The 20,162-nt window shown below is 40.8% G+C and overlaps 1 protein-coding gene across 3 annotated transcripts in view; it reads right to left on the reverse strand.

Moving 5' to 3' along the window:
* zgc:63587 (uncharacterized protein LOC393431 homolog) overlaps positions 1–20,162 on the reverse strand; it is a 136,711-nt gene that overhangs the window by 112,855 nt on the left and 3,694 nt on the right. For 2 of the 3 annotated variants that reach the window (XM_041202577.1, XM_041202579.1), the window contains exons 2-6: positions 16,156–16,318; positions 13,570–13,621; positions 5,413–5,512; positions 2,366–2,452; positions 416–539 (exon numbers count right to left, since the gene is read on the reverse strand). In XM_041202577.1, coding sequence (XP_041058511.1) covers positions 416–539; positions 2,366–2,452; positions 5,413–5,512; positions 13,570–13,590 — 332 coding nt within the window. In that variant the 5' untranslated portion in view covers positions 13,591–13,621; positions 16,156–16,318. The remainder of the gene's footprint in view (positions 1–415; positions 540–2,365; positions 2,453–5,412; positions 5,513–13,569; positions 13,622–16,155; positions 16,319–20,162) is intronic. The other variant, XM_041202578.1, reaches the window with a different exon arrangement.

Genomic DNA, 20,162 nt, shown 5'->3' on the forward strand with positions numbered 1-20,162 from the left:
TAATGCATTTTAAGTTTTATAACCTACTAGGCTGGAAAGTCAGATTAGGCTAGATCATTCTTTATCAGGCCGGCACAGACACAATGGGCCAATTGGCCTCCTTCTCTGCTATAAATTTCTATGATTCAATTATTCTAAACATCAAATCTTTAGCACCAAAATTGGATGTGGCACTGCTGAACAACAAAAAAGCACATTAAAATACAACTGCTCCTCACATAATCTATTCACAACAATATAATTGATATGTAAGAGCTCCATAATGCCATTCCAGCCCATAACTGCTGGTATCAACTCCCACACTAAATTGAAATGAACAGTGTGAGCCTTCAGCTGTTTAACAACTGTGTCCACAATCAAGGTACAGCAAGAAAATTTCTGATTAATTCAACATTATTTGTCACTGGTAACCTACCAATCCTGGCTGTTAATAGCATCACCATATCCTGGTGTGTCCACAACTGTCAGACGAAGTTTGACTCCTCTCTCCTCAATTTCCACGGTTGAGGCTTCAATTTGGACTGTCCTTTCAATCTTTTCTGTGAAAATAATAGTTAACACACTAAACTCACCGGTTCACGGACATCCCCTTCCAACTTTACTCAAAATAACTAATGATACTGCTACACAACCCCCAAAGCAGTCAATAGTTTCTAATAGCCACACCATTAAAGGTTTTGTTTGAAATTTGATTCATAATTTTAATATGTAAATATACCTTGACACTTCTGAGGTTCCAAAGTTATATACAATCACATATACTGCATCTGTCATCTATTTTGATTTGAACTGCCTGTCATTCTTACTCAATTAAAACTCACTTTTTTTTACATTTATCATCCAAACACTTTGGCCATTTGTAGCTAAGCTGCATTATTGATGCTATATATCTGTTGTTAAATACTTCTGGCTTTTTCTTTCTCTTTCAATTCTGGAGGGAAAGATTTATGGCCACTAGCAGCAGCTATTTAGGTCCTGTTGTATTTTTGCTAACAGCCAGGAATATTATCACAAGGGGAAAGCCAGTCTTTCATGATCCAGGGTTCTTTACATTCTCTTATAAGTCTCCCCAAAACTTAAGCATGGCTTTGCATACTGGACTATGTCCAACTCCTCAAATCAGTCCACTGAAAGCAGGCTAGCATGCAGTTCACTGTGGAATGAAATAAATGGGTGAAAAAGATTAATGATCTTTCTGCTGGAAAGTATCAACCCTGTGGTTAACTCCAACATGAGGAGAAGAATGAGAGGCACCATTCTGACTCATGCGACAGACAGATTGCCATCAGACTCATGAATGTAAATGCATTCCTTTCAATGCTATATTCCTCAATTGTGCAAGTTTGCAACTTGGAAGAAATTCATTTGACTACTTAAGGATGTGCTGAAAAAAATCGGAGGCCACAACGTGCCAAGTTCGGGGGCATACATTATCCGAATCATGTATCAGAATCTTTGTACCAATCTATGTACATAGAGATTGCACTTCTTTGGAGGATCATATGTTATTCTCATCTGACTCCATATTTGTTGTTTATTATCTATTCGTGATTCATGTTGCTTTTTAAGGAGGGAGGTTGGGTTTAAAACAAAAACTACAAGAGGGTCCAACATAAATGTTTAGTTAACTTGGCAGCACCTCACAACGCCTCTGCTGCAGGAAATTATCGAGTTATCTGAGAAAAACAATGATATTTTGAAAAGATCACATTAATTCCAAACATATGGAGGAGTTTTGATAACCAGTACTATAGCTATCACATTGCACTCAGCAACAGGATTTTGGCATGATAGACAGCTCATCAGCCTTGACTTGTAAATCCAAACAACGCTGAAACACTTTAGGAAAACCACAAACAGCAGCCCCAAATGCACGACAGCTGTTTTTTTTAAACCTTTCCCTACAGCAAAATTCTTCTACCTTTTCACTTTTCCTTCACATAAGGGGTCAACTTTTTTCTGGGATGCAGGTTCAATAGCACATCCAGCCCTGAAGTGCCGTTCAAAAAATAATTCTACCTCTTTAAGCCTAGATCGGGAGTTCAGGTTGATCATTCAACTGTGGACTGTCACACATGATCCTCACCATAGCCCTCATCTTACATCCATACACAAACACATTCCAGGATGGATCGCCAGACATCTATCAGGAGCAGAGACCCTGGCTATTTTCTCCCTCTCTATTTCAGAGGCCCAGCTGCAACATTTGAACTTCTGTCCTAGCTTAGATTAACTCTGCAGAAACCAGCAATTAAATCCTACCACTTTCTGTTGTATTTTCTTTATGCAAGTTATTGTTCTTGTGATGCCATACCTATGCTATTGACAGTTATAATTTGATTAAATTTTCCAATAATTGACTCACCTGCAGCTCCAGGTACATAGCGCTCAGGGTAGAGGTCAGTCAAAAACAGGCTGTTGATCAATGTAGATTTCCCAAGACCTGACTCACCTGAAAGAAAGAACATGGTAAAATGAACACAACAGCGAAATGCAGGGCAAAGAGAATCATACACAAGCTAAAAGACAAGAACGAAGAAACAAGTACGAAAAAATGAGATAAACAGAAAGGAACAGATTATACTCCCTTTTAGCCCTTCCCCCCAGCCTCTCAAACATAGCCCCCAAAACCCCCTCTCTCCCCTTGCTGGGGCCTCCATTCTCCAATAAGCTCCTCTTCTTTGTTGACTAGCTGTAGTCCCAGCAGTGGACACCACTTGAACCTGACACTGCTGGGACTGCAGAGCTGCTGGCCATCCAATTGACTGACAGCTCTCTATGGTGAGACTTTCTTCTCAGACTTGGGCAGAAGTTTCGTCCTGAGCCAATTAACACTGCACCAAATGTTAAATGGCTGAGGAGCACCAGGTATCAGTGGGGATGGTGGTGAGGGTGCATTGGGGTGGGTGGGTGGAATCCTGCCATCCAAAAAATCCTGCCCACCATTTCTGTCTTCCACAGAACCTGATATTAACTGTAAAGATCACTTCTAAATCATTTTTTAACAACTACTCATAAATTGCACATGGCATTTCTCATAAATAATAGAAACAGAATATACTGGAAAAACTCAGCAATGAAGAGAGAAACAGAGTTAACGTTGAGTCTGTATGACAGTTCTTCAGAGCATCACTCATGGACAGTTTAAGTTTTCTTTTCATAAATGCAAACTCACTTCACAGAGCCAGAGAACTGCAGCTATAGAGAGACCAGGACAGAACAAAATTGTGTGGGGAATGTTGATTGGGCAATTTACATCAGACAGAAAACTGTGTCAAAAAATCCTCACAACAAGATAGATTTGCAGATAGAACAAATGTGCTCCATGTACGATTACAAATAATGGCCCAGATTTTGCAGTCTGCTCCAAAATGATAGCACCCCCTGCTGACTAAGAAAAACTACTCACAAAAATCTAACAAGCTCCAGGGCATAGAATTTCTCTTTTCTGTCATGAGTTTCAATTTGGTATTTTTGGATCTGGCAACAGGGCAGACAGCAGGCAGGCTGACCAGCCAATCAAACTGAAGAACTCTCACAGACAGCAAAACAGTGTTTTTTTTAATTCTTTATTGGGATGTCAGCGTTGCTGGCAAAGCCAGCATTTGTTGCCCCCTAATTGCCCTCAAGAAGGTAGTGGTGAGCCACTTTCTTGAAACACTGCAGTCAAAGCAAAAAAGAGGGAACATAAATCACAGTTAAATCATTACAGAAAATTAAATGATGGTTGGAGTTATTACACATGCAATTAACTTTTACAATTAAAAAATTGTATTTTGTTTAAAAAAACCTATAGAGTTTTTACATGTTATTTTAAGGGAATGAGACTCCACACTTCTAAAATTAATTTTTCAGGGCCAGGGAGGTTGTTCAACAACACTGATGGCTTTAATACACTGTTTAAAAACTCAGTTAACCATTGACTGAATAAGGTCTAAAGTTTCATTGAATTACAAAGAAAGAATAGTGTGCACGTAGTTGCAGTTCACAACAAAGCAGTGATTATTAATGATTCCTAAGATTGCAACGGGGGGGGGCGCTGTGAAGATGATCACTGGCAGTAACTTCCGGATTTCAGCATTTAACTGCACACGTGCAGATGCCAGAAGTTGCAGTAGGTCTTACACAGTAATAATGGTGAGTGCTAACAGACTAGCTGTTGTTACCACTGCACATTCCAGACTAGTATGTAGGCATGCCATCAGCCCCACCCATCTACAACAATTCTATATTCAGTCTACTTGACAATGCAGAAGGGAATTAATGAATAAAAATGATCCTTTTTGTAATGTACCCACACAAGGAAGCTTATGTACATCTTATTCTAGATACAGACAACAACAATGCCACGATCTAGTTTCTTGCTGCGAGAATGGATGACAACAGGAATAAGAATGAGTGGCATTTTTAGATGTCAAGCAGTTGCCAGTCAATAGGCACCCTCCTCTCTAATTTCCTCACACCTGATAATTAAATTTATAAAAATGGGTCAGAATATCTGCAGAGTAGCAATCACAGGGGGATTGGCACTACGTTCCTCTTTACTTACCTTAGTCAGGAGCCACAGATTTCTTGCCCAACCTTCTGACTCAGGCCTGCTAAGAAACATGCAGTGTACCAGCTCCTGGGAGACCAGCACAGTGCAATGAGCTTCGGGGGAACTGAAGTCATGCGCGCTTTTAAAGCAATAAGTTTAAAGGTCTCAGTCGTTTTGAGAAGCCAGGGAGAAGGTAAGTCTGTAAGGTAAGTGAGTAGGATGGGATTAGGAGTGGGGGTGGTACAAAGGGCGGGGTGGCGTGTCAGATGTGTCAGGGCAGGGGTGGGATGGGTTGAGGAAGGGGTGATAGGAGGGTAGTTGGGGAGGTGGGGTGTGTGTGTGTGTGTGTGTGTGTGTGTGTGTGTGTGTGTGTGTGTGTGTGTGTGTGTGTGTGTGTGTGTGTGTGTGTGTGTGTGTGTGTGTGTGTGCGCGCGCGCGCGGTGGTCATAATTATAGATATCTCAGGGTTTGAAGTGGCTTTAATCCGTCCAGCTACTCTGTTAAGGGAATCGGAACGATCTGAAGTCTCCAATTTAAATCGGAGTATTGAATGCTTCCCAGTGCAGGGTAATGGCCCATCAGAAGTTTAAACTTCCCAAACAATTGCAGGGGAATTCCTGGCGGTCACCCAGTGCATCTTCCGGGATACCTCCCGTGTACAACCCCCCAGGGAACCTAAGTTATGGGCCATTGTGTTTTTTTTAACGCTTGAAAAAAATTTTGGTTTTGCACTTTCAAAATGATATCGAAACTATGTCATCTTAACACTCATGGAACTCAGTATCACAAACAATACTCTACAGCAATGAAAATTAGGTAATAGACTTTACAACAGTGTGCATTCATTCATAGCCTAAACAGGAAGCATAACTTACCAACCACCATCAGTGTGAATTCAAACCCTTTCTTCACTGATTTCCGATGGACCTGGTTGGGAAGGTTTGCAAATCCCACGTACCCAGCAACATCTGGAAACTGTAGAAACAGAAAAGAGTTTCAATCAGTTCAATTATTTAGGCAAGCTGGAAGGGAATTGCAGAAGGATGTGCAGCAGCACAAGAAATTTTCCTTTCCCCACTTCTTTCTTTCCTTCAAGAGTCCAATTCTCTCTCTTCCTCCTTGCACGCCCATCCGCATGCTCCCCCATTTCTCAAAACATTCAACACATTCACTTCCTGCTTCCCAACTTAGAAAGCTTGATTCCCAAAGGATTAACAATGCACTACATCTTTCTACTGCCCCACCCCACCAATCCAATCTGACTACACTTGAACCAATAGAGGCATTTCCTCCATTATATTGAACAGGCTACACAGATCAGCGAAAAAGTCCATCACTGATCATTCCTCTTGAATATATTCTTAGTCCAATAGGTAGGGTATATTGATTCCATCAGCCAAAGCCCAAAATGGTGCGGCAATGATTCTGTAGTCCTTGATTCTTTCATTTTGACTTCATCCATTACAGGCTGATACTAGATTGAGTTACAATGGCCAAGAGCTTCCAATAGCAAACACCAAGCAGTGCAAAATTACTGTACTACCATTTTCTCAAGGGTCCATCAGACTATGTCTTAAATGGTTAACAGGTCCAGAACATGAACCTGGTGTTTTGAATCAGTGACAGAACTGATCTTGAAATGGTATGTGTCATATAGCTTCTTTACAGGTTCCTTCTATGTTTAGTTTGTAACAGATCCGGGCCAACTTGTTACCTCACCAGATTTATTTTCCAGTTATCAACACACAAACCTTTGTCGATTAATAAAGGAAATCTCCCCACCAAAAATAACAATTGTAACATACACAAATTAATGTCCAATTCTGTGACCATCTTTGATAATTTTCTTTCATCTGAAAGTATGTTGTATTTCTGCTCTCAAAATTGGAGCCTATTGTTTGTACTCCTTTGAGAATCTCATTTTCAGGGATACAGTGAGTGCAAATTGCCAACTACTTAGCTGTAGAACAAGGAACTTTACAAGTCCTTTAACAAAGTGATTCCTGGTTTATTTATCTACAAAAAAGGTTTCCTTTCTGTATGTGTACGTGCCATGATTCTCATCATTGAGAATTTTAGGAAATAAATCAGACAGCAGAAAATGATGATTCTGCAACCACTAAAACCTTCCTCATCCGAGATGCAACAAAGCTTTGCTGGGTCTTAAATGTATCCTATAGGGATTTACTTTTAATATAGAGTCACTTTTCACAAATCCCTTTCCGTCACAATATTTTTGTGACCTTGCAATTATTCTCCAATTTCCAAGACCACAGGAGACCACGTGACTAAACAAGAGCATTATGTTTAGCTTCCTGCAGGTGTTATACAGCCTGTAGATGAGGCTTGGTCTAGCCTCTAACAATATCTTGAATTTTTTTTACATTTGTTCAAACTTTGTGATTGTGATTGTGATATCCAGAGACATTGAACGAAAACATGAGAGAAAAAAGTCAGAAAACTTCAGGCAATTTTGTTTGGCCAAAACAAGATCACTATTTTTGCAGTCAGTGCTGTACCGCTCCCTGTTCACCCACTAAGGTGGCAAAACAAGCAGTCAGCATCATAATGAATAAATGAACTGTTTCAGTTTATAAAAACAACAGATTGATGCATCACAAATCTGATAGTCAACTCTGCTACATAGAATTTAAAGGGTTTTACAAATCAGTCTCATAAATTTCACCCCTAGTAAAAACTCATATACACTGTTAGATTGGGGGGCAACTAATCCAACAATTTATCCAGGGCAGGTATTATGGAAGAAATAGAAAGGTACAGAAATGTCCACAAGCATGACCCAGACCTCCCTGTCGCTTGTCATTTCAACACTCCACCCTGCTCTCATGCCCACATGTACGTCCTTGGCCTGCTGCATTGTTCCACTGAAGCTCAACGTAAACTGGAGGAACAGCACCTCATCTTCCGACTAGGCACTTTACAGCCTTCCGGACTGAATATTTAGTTCATCAAATTTAGATCATGAACTCTCTCCTCCATCCCCACCCCCTTTCCGATCCCCCTTTTTTCCAATAATTTATATCGATTTTTCTTTTCCCACCTATTTCCATTATTTTTAAATGTATTTCCATCCATTGTTTTATCTCTGCCTTTTAGCCTATTTCGATCCCTTCCCCCCACCCACCGCCATTAGGGCTATCTGTACCTTTATTATCACATTCCTTAGATAATATCACCAGCTTCAACACCTCTTTGTCCTTTTGTCTATGACATCTTTTGGTTAACTCCACCTATCACAGGCCCTCTATCCAGCTCTACCTGTCCCACCCACCCTTAAACCAGGTTATATTTCACCTCTTTTCTATTTTCCCTTAGTTCTGTTGAAGAGTCATATGGAATCGAAACGTTAACTGTCAGGCCTGCTGAGTTTTTCCAGGTGTTTTTGTTTTGGATTTCCAGCATCCGCAGTTTTTTTGCTTTTATTATAGAAAGGTACAGGGCCTGGACCACTGTTGAAATAAAAGTCTCCACAGAGCCACTTGCTAGGATGACAAATAGGACAATAAATCAAAACTAGGGAGTGAAAGAAAACACAGAAATAGTGCACATGTAAAGACGTGGTCTACTGAATATTAGAAGTGCACTAACCTCCCTACCCTCCTCCCCCCACCCCAAGGAGATAGTTATCAGTTCAGGGCATGACCCAAATTCCTCTACACAAGCCACTCTATAGCTATGTAAACATGGATTGCTTCTAAATTTACAACAAGTAACAATGAACCCGTACTATGTAAGCATTGCTATCATTGACATGACACTTTATTCTCCTCTACTTCAACAATAATATTGCAAGCAAAAGGGTGAACTACATATGTGAAAAGTTCTTCTCCATACTTGCAGATGTCCATCTGGCTTGGTTATGGTGGTTTCCTGCTGAGGACAAATCTATCTATTGCTACACCATTTTGATCAATCACCACATTTTTCAACTGAATTTTTTTAAACTAGCCCTGTGAATTTTTATTTTTGAAGAATGGATTCCCAGCATTTCCTATGTGGAAGTTATTGTCTCCACAGCTTGATATGCAAAGTCAGGATCAAGAAAATTCACAAACTCAGACGCCAATTCAAAAGCAGCGCTTGGACATGTGTTTATGTGGATTTGCTCAACAAGTGCTAGAAAACACAGTTTGTCAGGTGATTGAAATAATCAGTACTGATCACATATACTTCCGAGTGTCCCATCAGCAAACCCTGTGAGCAAGAATCTCAATTTGACTATTTTGAAGGTGTACAAAATGTTTTTCTGCTTTCTGGGTGACTCTCTGATGCCTGTGAACTTAGTTTGTCACTGTTTCACAATTAATTAGTTTTGACTGATTGTGAACAATCTCTGACCAAACCTAGATGAATGAGATACCTATATAAATGATATTGGTATTTTTAGTTCCTTTCTTAGTATATCACCAGCTGATGCTGGCTAATGAAAAATTTCACAAGGTTCATTTCATATTTAAATGATTTCTTCAAAAATGTGAGAACACAAGTATTTAAAGAGGCTAAAATAATTAGTTTCTTTGTTAACACTGGGTCACGTTGAAGTGTTATAATGCAGTGAAATATGTTGTTATTTTAATCTTGCTCTTATTAAACTAATTTATAACTTTTCATCCAAGTTTTAGGGACTGTTAGTGTGATCAGTTGTGAGTTAAGAGGCGTATGATCAAATCATATTGTTTTCAGTACACATCTTATAAAAAGGATTAACTATTCACCCTATCCCATTGTACATCATATACACCTTCACATTCAGATTCAAAAAGGAAGGGCTTGCCTAGGAAAGTAGAACTGTATGTTGCGCATGAACTTTAGATACAGGAGTGTTGTCAGAAGGCTAGAGGATTGAAAATATTACACCCTTGTTCAAAATAGGGAAAATGGATAAACCTGGCAATTACAGGTCAGTCAGCTCAACATTGGTGGTGGGGACAGCTTTTCGAAACAATAATCTGGAAGAAAATTAACAGCCACCTGGACAAGCATGGACCAATAAAGGAGAGTCAGCATGGATTTAAGCGCAAATTGTGTTTGCCTAACTTGAGAGTTTTTTTTTGATGATGTAACAAATTATGATGGTGTAGTTTAAGTTCTGTATATGGACTTTCAAAAGGCATCTGATAAAGTACAATGTAATAGGCTTATTAGCAGAGTTGAAACCAATGGAATAATTAGTACCAGCATGGATGCAAAATTGACTAAGGGATAGAAAACAGAGGTAAAAGCAAAATACTGCGGATGCTGGACAGAAAACAGAGGGTTGTGGTAAATAGCTGTTTTACAGGCTGGAGGAGATTTACAGTGGTATTCTCCAAGATTCTGAACTAGGACCACTGCTGTTTCTGATATACAAGGAATTGGGGGTACAGTATACAACTTGAGAAATTTGGAAGTATTGTACACAGTGAGGGAGATAATTATAGACTTCAAGGAGAACATAGGCAAGCTGGTGAAATGGGCAGTCACGTAGAAGAAATTCAATGCAGAAAAGTGTGAGGCGATACCTCTTGGTAAGAAGAATATGGGAAGACAATACAAAACAAATGTTACAATTTTAAAGGAGATGTAATAACAGGGAGCCCTTGGGTATTTCTGCACAAATCTTTGTAATCTCCTGATAAACGATCCCTGATCCTGACAATGAGTCAATTTATTCAACAATGGATTGAATATGTTCGGAACAACAGGCTGGTGCATGACCCCTCTCCACTGCAGTAAAACCACAGGCTCACTTACTGCACCTCCGCCCATGCTTTGGGAGCTTCTCCCAGTTGCTTTAAACCCGGGTCGAAGTGGAAAGGGAGATTTCTGATTAAAGAGAGGTGAGCTGATCACAAACCCACCTGAAGAGAATTTAACCCCTGCAAGTCAAAGTTGCTCCTCCTGCCTCTCAACTCCAGGATCCAACACTCACAGCAAGGGTTCAGGAGAGGGAGGCAGACAGTGAGAGAGTTGGGCAGCAGGAGCTCAGTGAGACCAAGCATTGCCAAGCAGTTACATTAGGGAGTGGGAGAAGCTGCGAACCAGTGAATTAGCAGCAAGAGAGTGAGTTAGAGAGCCGGAGAGGTCACAAGTCAGAGGATCGGCAGCAAGGGGGTGGGTTAAGGAGCAGGAGAGACCACAAACCAGAGGGCTGGCAAGAAGAAGGGCGCAGCAACCAGGAGGGTCAAGAGAGCGGCAGGTGTGGTGAGCAGCATCAGCAGCAAGCTGGTGGCACTATAAGTAGAAAGATACCATGTTTATTTTTGAAGTTTTTTTCATTTACCCTTACACAAATTTAGCAAAGTATTTCAACTTAAAGGGTATAATATTTTAACTTTTTTTTTCCTGATGCTTCCTCATAACCTAACCACAGCTTTTACATTGGTTTTAATAGGGAAATGTGATTCACTTAAAGTTGTAATTTCAGGAACACAACTACAACTTTAAGTGAGGACTTATCATAGCTCATAGTCACAAAAGCATACTGTGCCTTAAGTCACTAAATAAATAGAGTTCATCAATATGCAGAAATCTTGTGTATTGTTTACATTCCCTAGATTATATTTTTCTCGCATGGGGCGGGGATGAGAAAGTGCGTGTTACAATAGAAAATCTGCAGCAAAAAGAATTTGTAATTGCATACAGCAGAGAGGGTAGTGCAAGTTCTCAAGCAGGACTCCAAGCTTCTGGAGACCTGTCATTTTAATTCTCCACTTAACTCTCAGGCAGGCATTTTTGTCCTCAGCCTACTGCACCGTACCAGTGAAGCTTGATGTAAAAAATAAAAACAAAAAAACTGCGGATGCTGGAAATCCAAAACAAAAACAGAATTACCTGGAAAAACTCAGCAGGTCTGGCAGCATCGGCGGAGAAGAAAAGAGTTGACGTTTCGAGTCCTCATGACCCTTCGACAGAACTTGATGTAAGCTTGAGGAACAGCATCTCAACTTTCAAATAGGCACTTTGCAGTCTTTCAGACTCAGAACTGAGTTCAATAATTTCAGACCATAATATCCGTCCCATTTTGTTTCCTTTTCTTCACTTGTTTTTTTTCTCTTACTATTTTTACTTTCAGACAGCAGCAGCACCTGCTCTAGGCGCCTCTTTTATTTGGTTCTGTTCTTGCCCCATCACTGTTCCCTTTGCCCCCTTAAGGTTAACTCTGTCATTCAATCTCTTCTGTCTTTCACCCTATCACATACCTTCCTTTTATCCTTGTCCCATCCACCCCTTGCTCAAAACCTATTTCATTTCTAACTTTTCACAATTCTGATGAAAGTTCACAGACCTAAAACGTTGACTCTGTTTGTCTCACCACAGATGCTGCCTGACTTGAGTCTTTCCAACATTTTCTATGTGTGTTTTAAATACTGGAGGGGTTGGATTCAAGTATAGAAACGGGAGCATATGCAGAACTAGTGAACAGTTTGGCAGGAAGAATACAGAAACAGTACATTATTTAAAAGCAGAGAAAATGCAAACTCTGCAGTACAGGGAGATCTGAATATCCTGGTGCATGAATCACAAAAAGTTAGTATGCAGGTGCTACATGTGATTAGGAAGGCAAATGGAATGTTGTTGTTTATTGCGAGGGGAATGGAATATATAAGTAAGGAAGTTTTGCTCCAATCGTATAGGGCATTGGTGAGACCACATCTGGATTCTTGTGTACAATTTTGGTCCCCTTACTTGAGAAAGGTTATAATAACATCAGCAGTTCGGAGAAGTTTGTCTTAACTGATTCTTGGGATGAAAGGTTATATTATGAGGAAAGGTTGGACAGCTTGGGCGCTGTATTCATTAGAGATTAGAAGAATGAGAGGTGATCTTATTAAAATTAAGATCCTGAGGGGAACCGACAGGATGGATGCTGAAAGGAAGTTTCCCCTTGTGGTACAGACTCGAACTAGGCGACATTGTTTAAAAATAAGGGGTCTCCCACTTAAAATAAAGATGAGGAGAATTTTTCTCACTCAAAGGGTCATTGGTCTGTGGAATTCTCTTCCCCAGACAGCAGTGGAGGCTGGGTCATTGAATATTTTTAAGGCCAAGTTAGATAGATTCATGATCGACAAGGGAGTCAAAGGGTACAGTGGATAGACAGGAAAGTGGAGTTGAAGCCATTATCAGATCAGTCATGATCTTATCAAATAGTGGAGCAGGCTTGAGGGGCCAAACAGCCTACTCCTGCTCCTGATTTGTATGTACAAAATGTTCGTTTAGGTCTCATTTGCACCAATCAATCAATAACACTAACATCTTATTTTATTCTGTTCATGTGGTTTGGATGAATTACATGTTGTCTCAGCACAGATCAGTTCCGGATAATCTCATTCAAACATTTTATATACATGGCGAAGTCTTCCCTAAACAGGGGATTCACGTTAATATCAAGGTATCAAGGGTAGATTCCAGCTCTTTCTTTACATCCTTTTTTTTGTTCCGAAACTTTCACATTAAGATGAATCAAATAGAAATTGACCGTGTGGATGTGCAATTCAGAGTATGATCGTTTCATAAACTATTCATCGTTTGATAAACTGTTATGGAAACACTGATCTATAATCTCCTCCCATCAACCCTTTATTGGAATACAATTTTCTACTCCCCTAAGCCAACTGTGCAATGATTAAGCACAAGAAAGATTGTTAATGATAACACAAAACAGTACGTGTCTTTTCTATTGTTTATATGCAATATTAAGCTCAGGATGGTTATTCATAATGTGCCACCTGCCCCGGCCTTCCCATAGTTATCTGACATCCACACATTATAAGTTCAGAGCCGACCTAATTGTAATCCTCCCAAACACACATATACCACTTGCCCCAAACCATCTCACATTAACACACAGTATACTGATCATTCACATCATTCTATAGTAATCACCCTTGAACATTTCACAGAGCAGCATCTTTCAGGCACGGTTACATAGAAAGATAATTAATTGTGTAATATAAAAGCCATTACTATTCTATTCCAGAAGCAGGCCAGGAAGTGTAACAATATAGCTACACAATAAAATTACTCACCTTTGCCTTCTCAGTCGACATACTGGCTTTTAATTTCACAGATCACAACAACCTACAGGAAAAATTCAATACAAATAAACAAGGTATTAACAAGATGGATCAGGGAGCCCAGCATTAACACAATGGATTAGGAATCTTGGCACATCTCCAGGATAGAGCACACAAAGCAATTTCTAACTTCATCACATGTTTAAGCATCATGCTATTTCAGGTTCAGCACAAATTATGGCACTGTTAAATCACTGACAGTTATAGGTTGTTGCACAGAAATGGAACTGATAGCCACCCAATTCACCAAATGCAACTCTTCATCAGGCAGGTGCAATCCCAAGGTAAAACTTCCAATCAGAATCACAATTAGAGCTGTAATAAAACCACATGTCAGCATATGCTGTACCAGAGAAAAGGAGTGCACCCATCTCAACACTGATGGGAGTCTCAAAGCACTCCAGGAACATCAGGCAAGACTTCAGCACAACACAAAAGCTCAGATCTTACAGCAGAGCTGAGCTTGAAGAGGAAAGAATAGAGCAACATTTCTCATTTCAGATTTGGCAACAAGGTTGATGTAATTTTCGGATTTGATTATGTAATCATCGCTGAATGATATTACTGCTAATGTTTCAGGGCAACATTTGGTAGTTGACCTAATCAATTGTCTAAAAGATGGGTGTTTCTTTCCATTTTTTGCAGAGAGACTCACATGCAACTGACTAATGAGGGAGGATAACATGAACTCGAGAACTTTAATTACATCCTTTAATTCACCTTGCTGATTATGGATTATATCTTGTTTTGCCTCAGAAAGATACAAAAGGTATTCTTTAACATGTGGTTGATACAGTGCCTGCTGGGAATTTGGCAAGAGCACAGGGCACCTGCTGCATACATGAGCTGTAAAAAGAACAGGAAGTTCTAAGATTTTCACAACCACAGGCTTATACAAAGTCCTTTCCATGCTGACTCAGCTTCACAACCATCCTGGAATTCCCATGTTTCATAGCATACTGGAAATAAAAGCACTTAAAGATCTTTTCATTCCTGACACAACTGCCAAGTTGATTCAAAATCCCACTGGCTCACTCACACAATCAGTGTGGAAGATAAAACTCTACAGTACCTGTGTTTCTCAACAGGCTGTGACTTACCTTGATGAAAATGCTGACAACAATTGAGTGGCTAAGAAAAGCATATGGAGCGTGGATGAGATTAGAGGGTGCCCAGTTGGAAAACTGCACTTTCTGTATAAAATTCCCTATTCCATGTAAATTTGTTTTTGAGAACAAATATACACACACTCAGTTTAATGCCCGGCTCTGGTAGTAATTACTGAGTCCATTCTCCAAACTAAACACTTTATTGGAGTTATAGGACTCAATGGGTTGCACCTTCCCCGAAACTGCTTATACACAGCACAGCTACATTTAACAAGTTACATTTACATACTGCCTTTAACATAGAAGTGTTGTTTGGTAGTACAAATCTTGAGTATTGCTGAAAATACGAGACATGCTATCAAAGCTTTTCGTCTTGCACGCATCAGGATAGCTGACGAGAAATTACCAACTGCAGTGGGAGAACAACAATTTATACTGCACGAGAAGAGGGTGCTGATTGGCTGGCAAGTGGACTCTGTTTGGTGGAGGCGTTGTCATGGAGAATACTGCATGGAACAGTTAACTGCTCAACTTTGTTCAAATTCAAACCATACAGGTGCACTCAGATTGGTCAAGATAGTGTCCTGGGGAATGAAACAAGGAGTGACTGGTGCCAGTACCCCATGAATCAAAATCCATTTCTTCCACACCAATCTTTGAACCACACATTCATCTCACTACAGTGCCTTCAGTGGTAGGATGGTGTAATTTGAGTGTGACAAGTTTACAAGATTTTTCTTATAAATGTGGATGAGGAAATTTATAGTGGGGAAAATTGAGGTGTATGCAGGTTAAGGTTATTATTTCATTACTTGTCAATTTTTTGCATGAGAAGTCATGACTAAGTTCAGTTTTCAGGTGAAGCAGGATTAGAGGATAGGTGAAAGTCAGACTGGGATGAAGATGTAATTCAATCCCCATTCTCAGGCTCAGATAGACAGATTTTTAATCAGTAAGGGAATCAAGGGTTATGGGGAAAAGGCAGAGAAGTAGAGTTGAGGATTAGCAGATCTCATTGAATGGCGGAGCAGACTCAATGTGAACCCGAACGGCCTACTTCTGCTCCTATGTCTTATGGTCTCAAGTCACACATTCTATCTCTATGTTTGTGCTTCCATTAAAAATCCTTATGTCCATATTTGTAACAGAAGCTGCCTCTGTAAATTTGTCACATGATAACACCACCATCCCTGGCAGTGTTTGGGATGCAGCATTTCCACCCAGGGACAGAGCTGGGAGAAGGGGAAGACAATGTAATTACAGTTAGAAAAGCTTTACATAGTTCATTTATAACTGTGGCCACAGGAATTCACCACAGGAAAGTTAATAGGAAGTGCACTGAGATGCCATATTTTTAATATATTAAACAGATATACAGATTCATCTGTCTAATTTTCTGCCTTTCGTTGATTATAAGGTTTTCCTGTACCTTTGGTCCTTTGTTGTTCACTGCAAAGACTGAAGCAAAGCTTCCCAGCTGGCTGAGAAAGATTCTGCAGTAGTTAACAGACTTCAGGCAACTCCTAGGTCCAATCCCTAATCGTTACTGAGCTAACTGTTGGCAGACAGGAAACTCAGTTGGCCTCAGCAACCTTGCAGTAGAAAGAAGAAAATAAAAACTGTTAGTTACTACTACTGCTTACAGATGTACCAAAAGTCACTGGGTCCTACCATATAAGCAGATGGAGAGATAGTGGAAATTCATGTTAGACGGAAGAGGAGTTATTGAATTGACCGCCAGTTATACTTCCCACCCAATATTTTGTTCTATTGACGGAATATTGCAAATGGCGTATAATGGAAAGCTGTTTCAATATCATCTGCTTTATCAATGGTCAAGACAAGTTTCTGCCCAATAGTCTTTATGAAGATCATGCCTCTTACTTAAACATCGAGTATAAAATATTTTAAAAGGAGAAACAGCCAGAGTCACATCCAGTCTTTCAACTGCCTGCAGACCAACTGCCTAGTTAATAGACTCAATATATTCAGAGCATTTAGCTGCTACACTGAGGGCAGCATACACATTCAAATGTGTCTGAATGTTTATGCCAGGACAGTCCTGAAAAACACTGCTATTTTCCCAGGACTAATAGTTGCATTACTGCATTAAAATGAATAGCAAGGAATGGTGCTGTTTCTCAGGGTGACATTGTAGCACAACACACTGGAGATCCTGGAAGCAACCCACTAGGATTCAAGTAGCTAAGAGACACAGTTATACAGTTTAAGAAATATTTAAGGTCTGTGTGCGAAGCAGTCAGTAAATTATGGAACATTCCCACGTCCTAGCACTTTTAAACATCAAACGCGGACTCTCGCGCTTATACATTTCACGAGCCACAGGCATGGTGCCACCGTGAGCTAAACTGGTGCCAAAGGGAACAATCAGCAAACATTAAAAGTCTTCAGAACCAGCTGTGCCATTGAGCACAGCACAGTCTCTGTGTACCATGTCGCTGGTTTGTCACATCAATAAATGGTTTGATGCAATTTACTGACTTCCAAGGTCACCGCCTCTATTAGTCCAAAAAGATATTCAACCTTCAAGGATAGAATCATGAATATTACAGGACAGGATCAAGCTTGGCAACCCATTACACCTGTATCACCCTCTTTAACTGAAGTTAACTAATTTAAGGCCATTTCCTTGCCCTTTCCTCGTCTTTTTCAATGCCAGGCCTTTTCAAATACTTAACTAATTTCCTTTTAAATGATGCTATAAATCTTGGCTCAACGCTGCTTGTGGTAAAGCATTCCATGGTCTAATAAACAACTGTGAAAGCATTTCTTCTGACGCACACAGCCTTTGTTCCATTGATAATCTTGAGTTTTGCCCAGTTACCAATTGTCCATCAGCAGAAACAAACTTGCATTATTTGCGCTCTTAAAACCTTTCAGAATTTGAAAACCTCTGTTTACGATTTAACATTGTTCCAGTTAAAAAGCCCCAGCTTATTTAGCCTTTCTTCACAGCTACACCCTGGTATCATTATAGACAATATACCATTATTGGAAGGATATTAGAACGTCTTAAAAACAAAAAAACTGCGGATGCTGGAAATCCAAAACAAAAACAGAATTACCTGGAAAAACGCAGCAGGTCTGGCAGCATCGGCGGAGAAGAAAAGAGTTGACGTTTTGAGTCCTCATGACCCTTCGACAGAACTTGAGTTCGAGTCCAAGAAAGAGTTGAAATATAAGCTGGTTTAAGGTGTGTGTGTGGGGGGCAGAGAGATAGAGAGAGAGAGAGGTGGAGGGGGGGGGGGTGTGGTTGTAGGGACAAACAAGCAGTGATAGAAGCAGATCATCAAAAGATGTCAACGACAATAGTACAATAGAACACATAGGTGTTAAAGTTAAAGTTGGTGATATTATCTAAACGAATGTGCTAATTAAGAATGGATGGTAGGGCACTCAAGGTATAGCTCTAGTGGGGGGTTTTTTTTATATAATGGAAATAGGTGGGAAAAGGAAAATCTTTATAATTTATTGGGAAAAAAAGGAAGGGGGAAACAGAAAGGGGGTGGGGATGGGGGAGGGAGCTCAGGACCTAAAGTTGTTGAATTCAATATTCAGTCCGGAAGGCTGTAAAGTGCCTAGTCGGAAGATGAGGTGTTGTTCCTCCAGTTTGCGTTGGGCTTCACTGGAACAATGCAGCAAGCCAAGGACAGACATGTGGGCAAGAGAGCAGGGTGGAGTGTTAAAATGGCAAGCGACAGGGAGGTTTGGGTCATTCTTGCGGACAGACCGCAGGTGTTCTGCAAAGCGGTCGCCCAGTTTACGTTTGGTCTCTCCAATGTAGAGGAGACCACATTGGGAGCAACGAATGCAGTAGACTAAGTTGGGGGAAATGCAAGTGAAATGCTGCTTCACTTGAAAGGAGTGTTTGGGTCCTTGGACGGTGAGGAGAGAGGAAGTGAAGGGGCAGGTGTTGCATCTTTTGCGTGGGCATGGGGTGGTGCCATAGGAGGGGGTTGAGGAGTAGGGGGTGATGGAGGAGTGGACCAGGGTGTCCCGGAGGGAGCGATCCCTACGGAATGCCGAAAAGGGGGGTGAAGGGAAGATGTGTTTGGTGGTGGCATCATGCTGGAGTTGGCGGAAATGGCGGAGGATGATCCTTTGAATGCGGAGGCTGGTGGGGTGATAAGTGAGGACAAGGGGGACCCTATCATGTTTCTGGGAGGGAGGAGAAGGCGTGAGGGCGGATGCGCGGGAGATGGGCCGGACATGGTTGAGGGCCCTGTCAACGACCGTGGGTGGAAAACCTCGGTTAAGGAAGAAGGGGGACGTGTCAGAGGAACTGTTTTTGAAGGTAGCATCATCGGAACAGATGCGACGGAGGCGAAGGAACTGAGAGAATGGGATGGAGTCCTTACAGGAAGCGGGGTGTGAGGAGCTGTAGTCGAGATAGCTGTGGGAGTCAGTGGGTTTGTAATGGATATTGGTGGACAGTCTATCACCAGAGATTGAGACAGAGAGGTCAAGGAAGGGAAGGGAAGTGTCAGAGATGGACCACGTGAAAATGATGGAGGGGTGGAGATTGGAAGCAAAATTAATAAATTTTTCCAAGTCCCGACGAGAGCATGAAGCGGCACCGAAGTAATCATCGATGTACCGGAGAAAGTTGTGGAAGGGGGCCGGAATAGGACTGCAACAAGGAATATTCCACATACCCCATAAAGAGACAGGCATAGCTGGAGCCCATGCGGGTACCCATAGCCACACCTTTTATTTGGAGGAAGTGAGAGGAGTTGAAGGAGAAATTGTTCAGCGTGAGAACAAGTTCAGCCAGACGGAGGAGAGTAGTGGTGGATGGGGATGTCTTAATGGGCTGTCCAGAATTACACACAGTAAAAGAAATAATGTGCATTTATATAGCACCTTTCTCAACCTCAGGATGTCCCAAGTGTTTCACAGTTAATGAAGTATATACGAATTGTTGTAATGCAGAGAAACGCAGCCTTCAATTTGCGCTCAGCAAGCCCTACAGACAGTAATGTAGATAACCTTGTTTTAGTGACATTGGTTGAGGGATAAATGTTGGTCAGGTCATTGAATGGGGCTTAAAATCTTATCCAAAAAACAGTATGTCCCTCAGTATTGCATCGGCCAAAATCTGTGAATCAATGCACTAATCTCTAAGCAAAAGTACCAACTAAAATGATCCCTGTACAAAGTCAGTGCTTGAAAAAGTTATTCCAATTTAGTCAGATGTGGCCAGTTCATTCCAAATCCTTGCTCTCAGTTCCTGATTAGTTCACACCATTCTACATGCAGTATTCACTGATCTCAGCCTATAGTACAGACTCCAGAAATATTCCGTAGATCGGTAGGCCTAACTGGTCCACAATTTCAGACTTACCCTTTTCCCAAAAGAGCAGCTAAAGGTTTTCCACTCTTCAGTACAATTACTGGTTTCGAAAGAAATTTTTC

The sequence above is a fragment of the Carcharodon carcharias genome, chromosome 13, assembly GCF_017639515.1.
Source record: "Carcharodon carcharias isolate sCarCar2 chromosome 13, sCarCar2.pri, whole genome shotgun sequence".
In the NCBI taxonomy this organism is placed as follows: Eukaryota; Metazoa; Chordata; class Chondrichthyes; order Lamniformes; family Lamnidae; genus Carcharodon; species Carcharodon carcharias.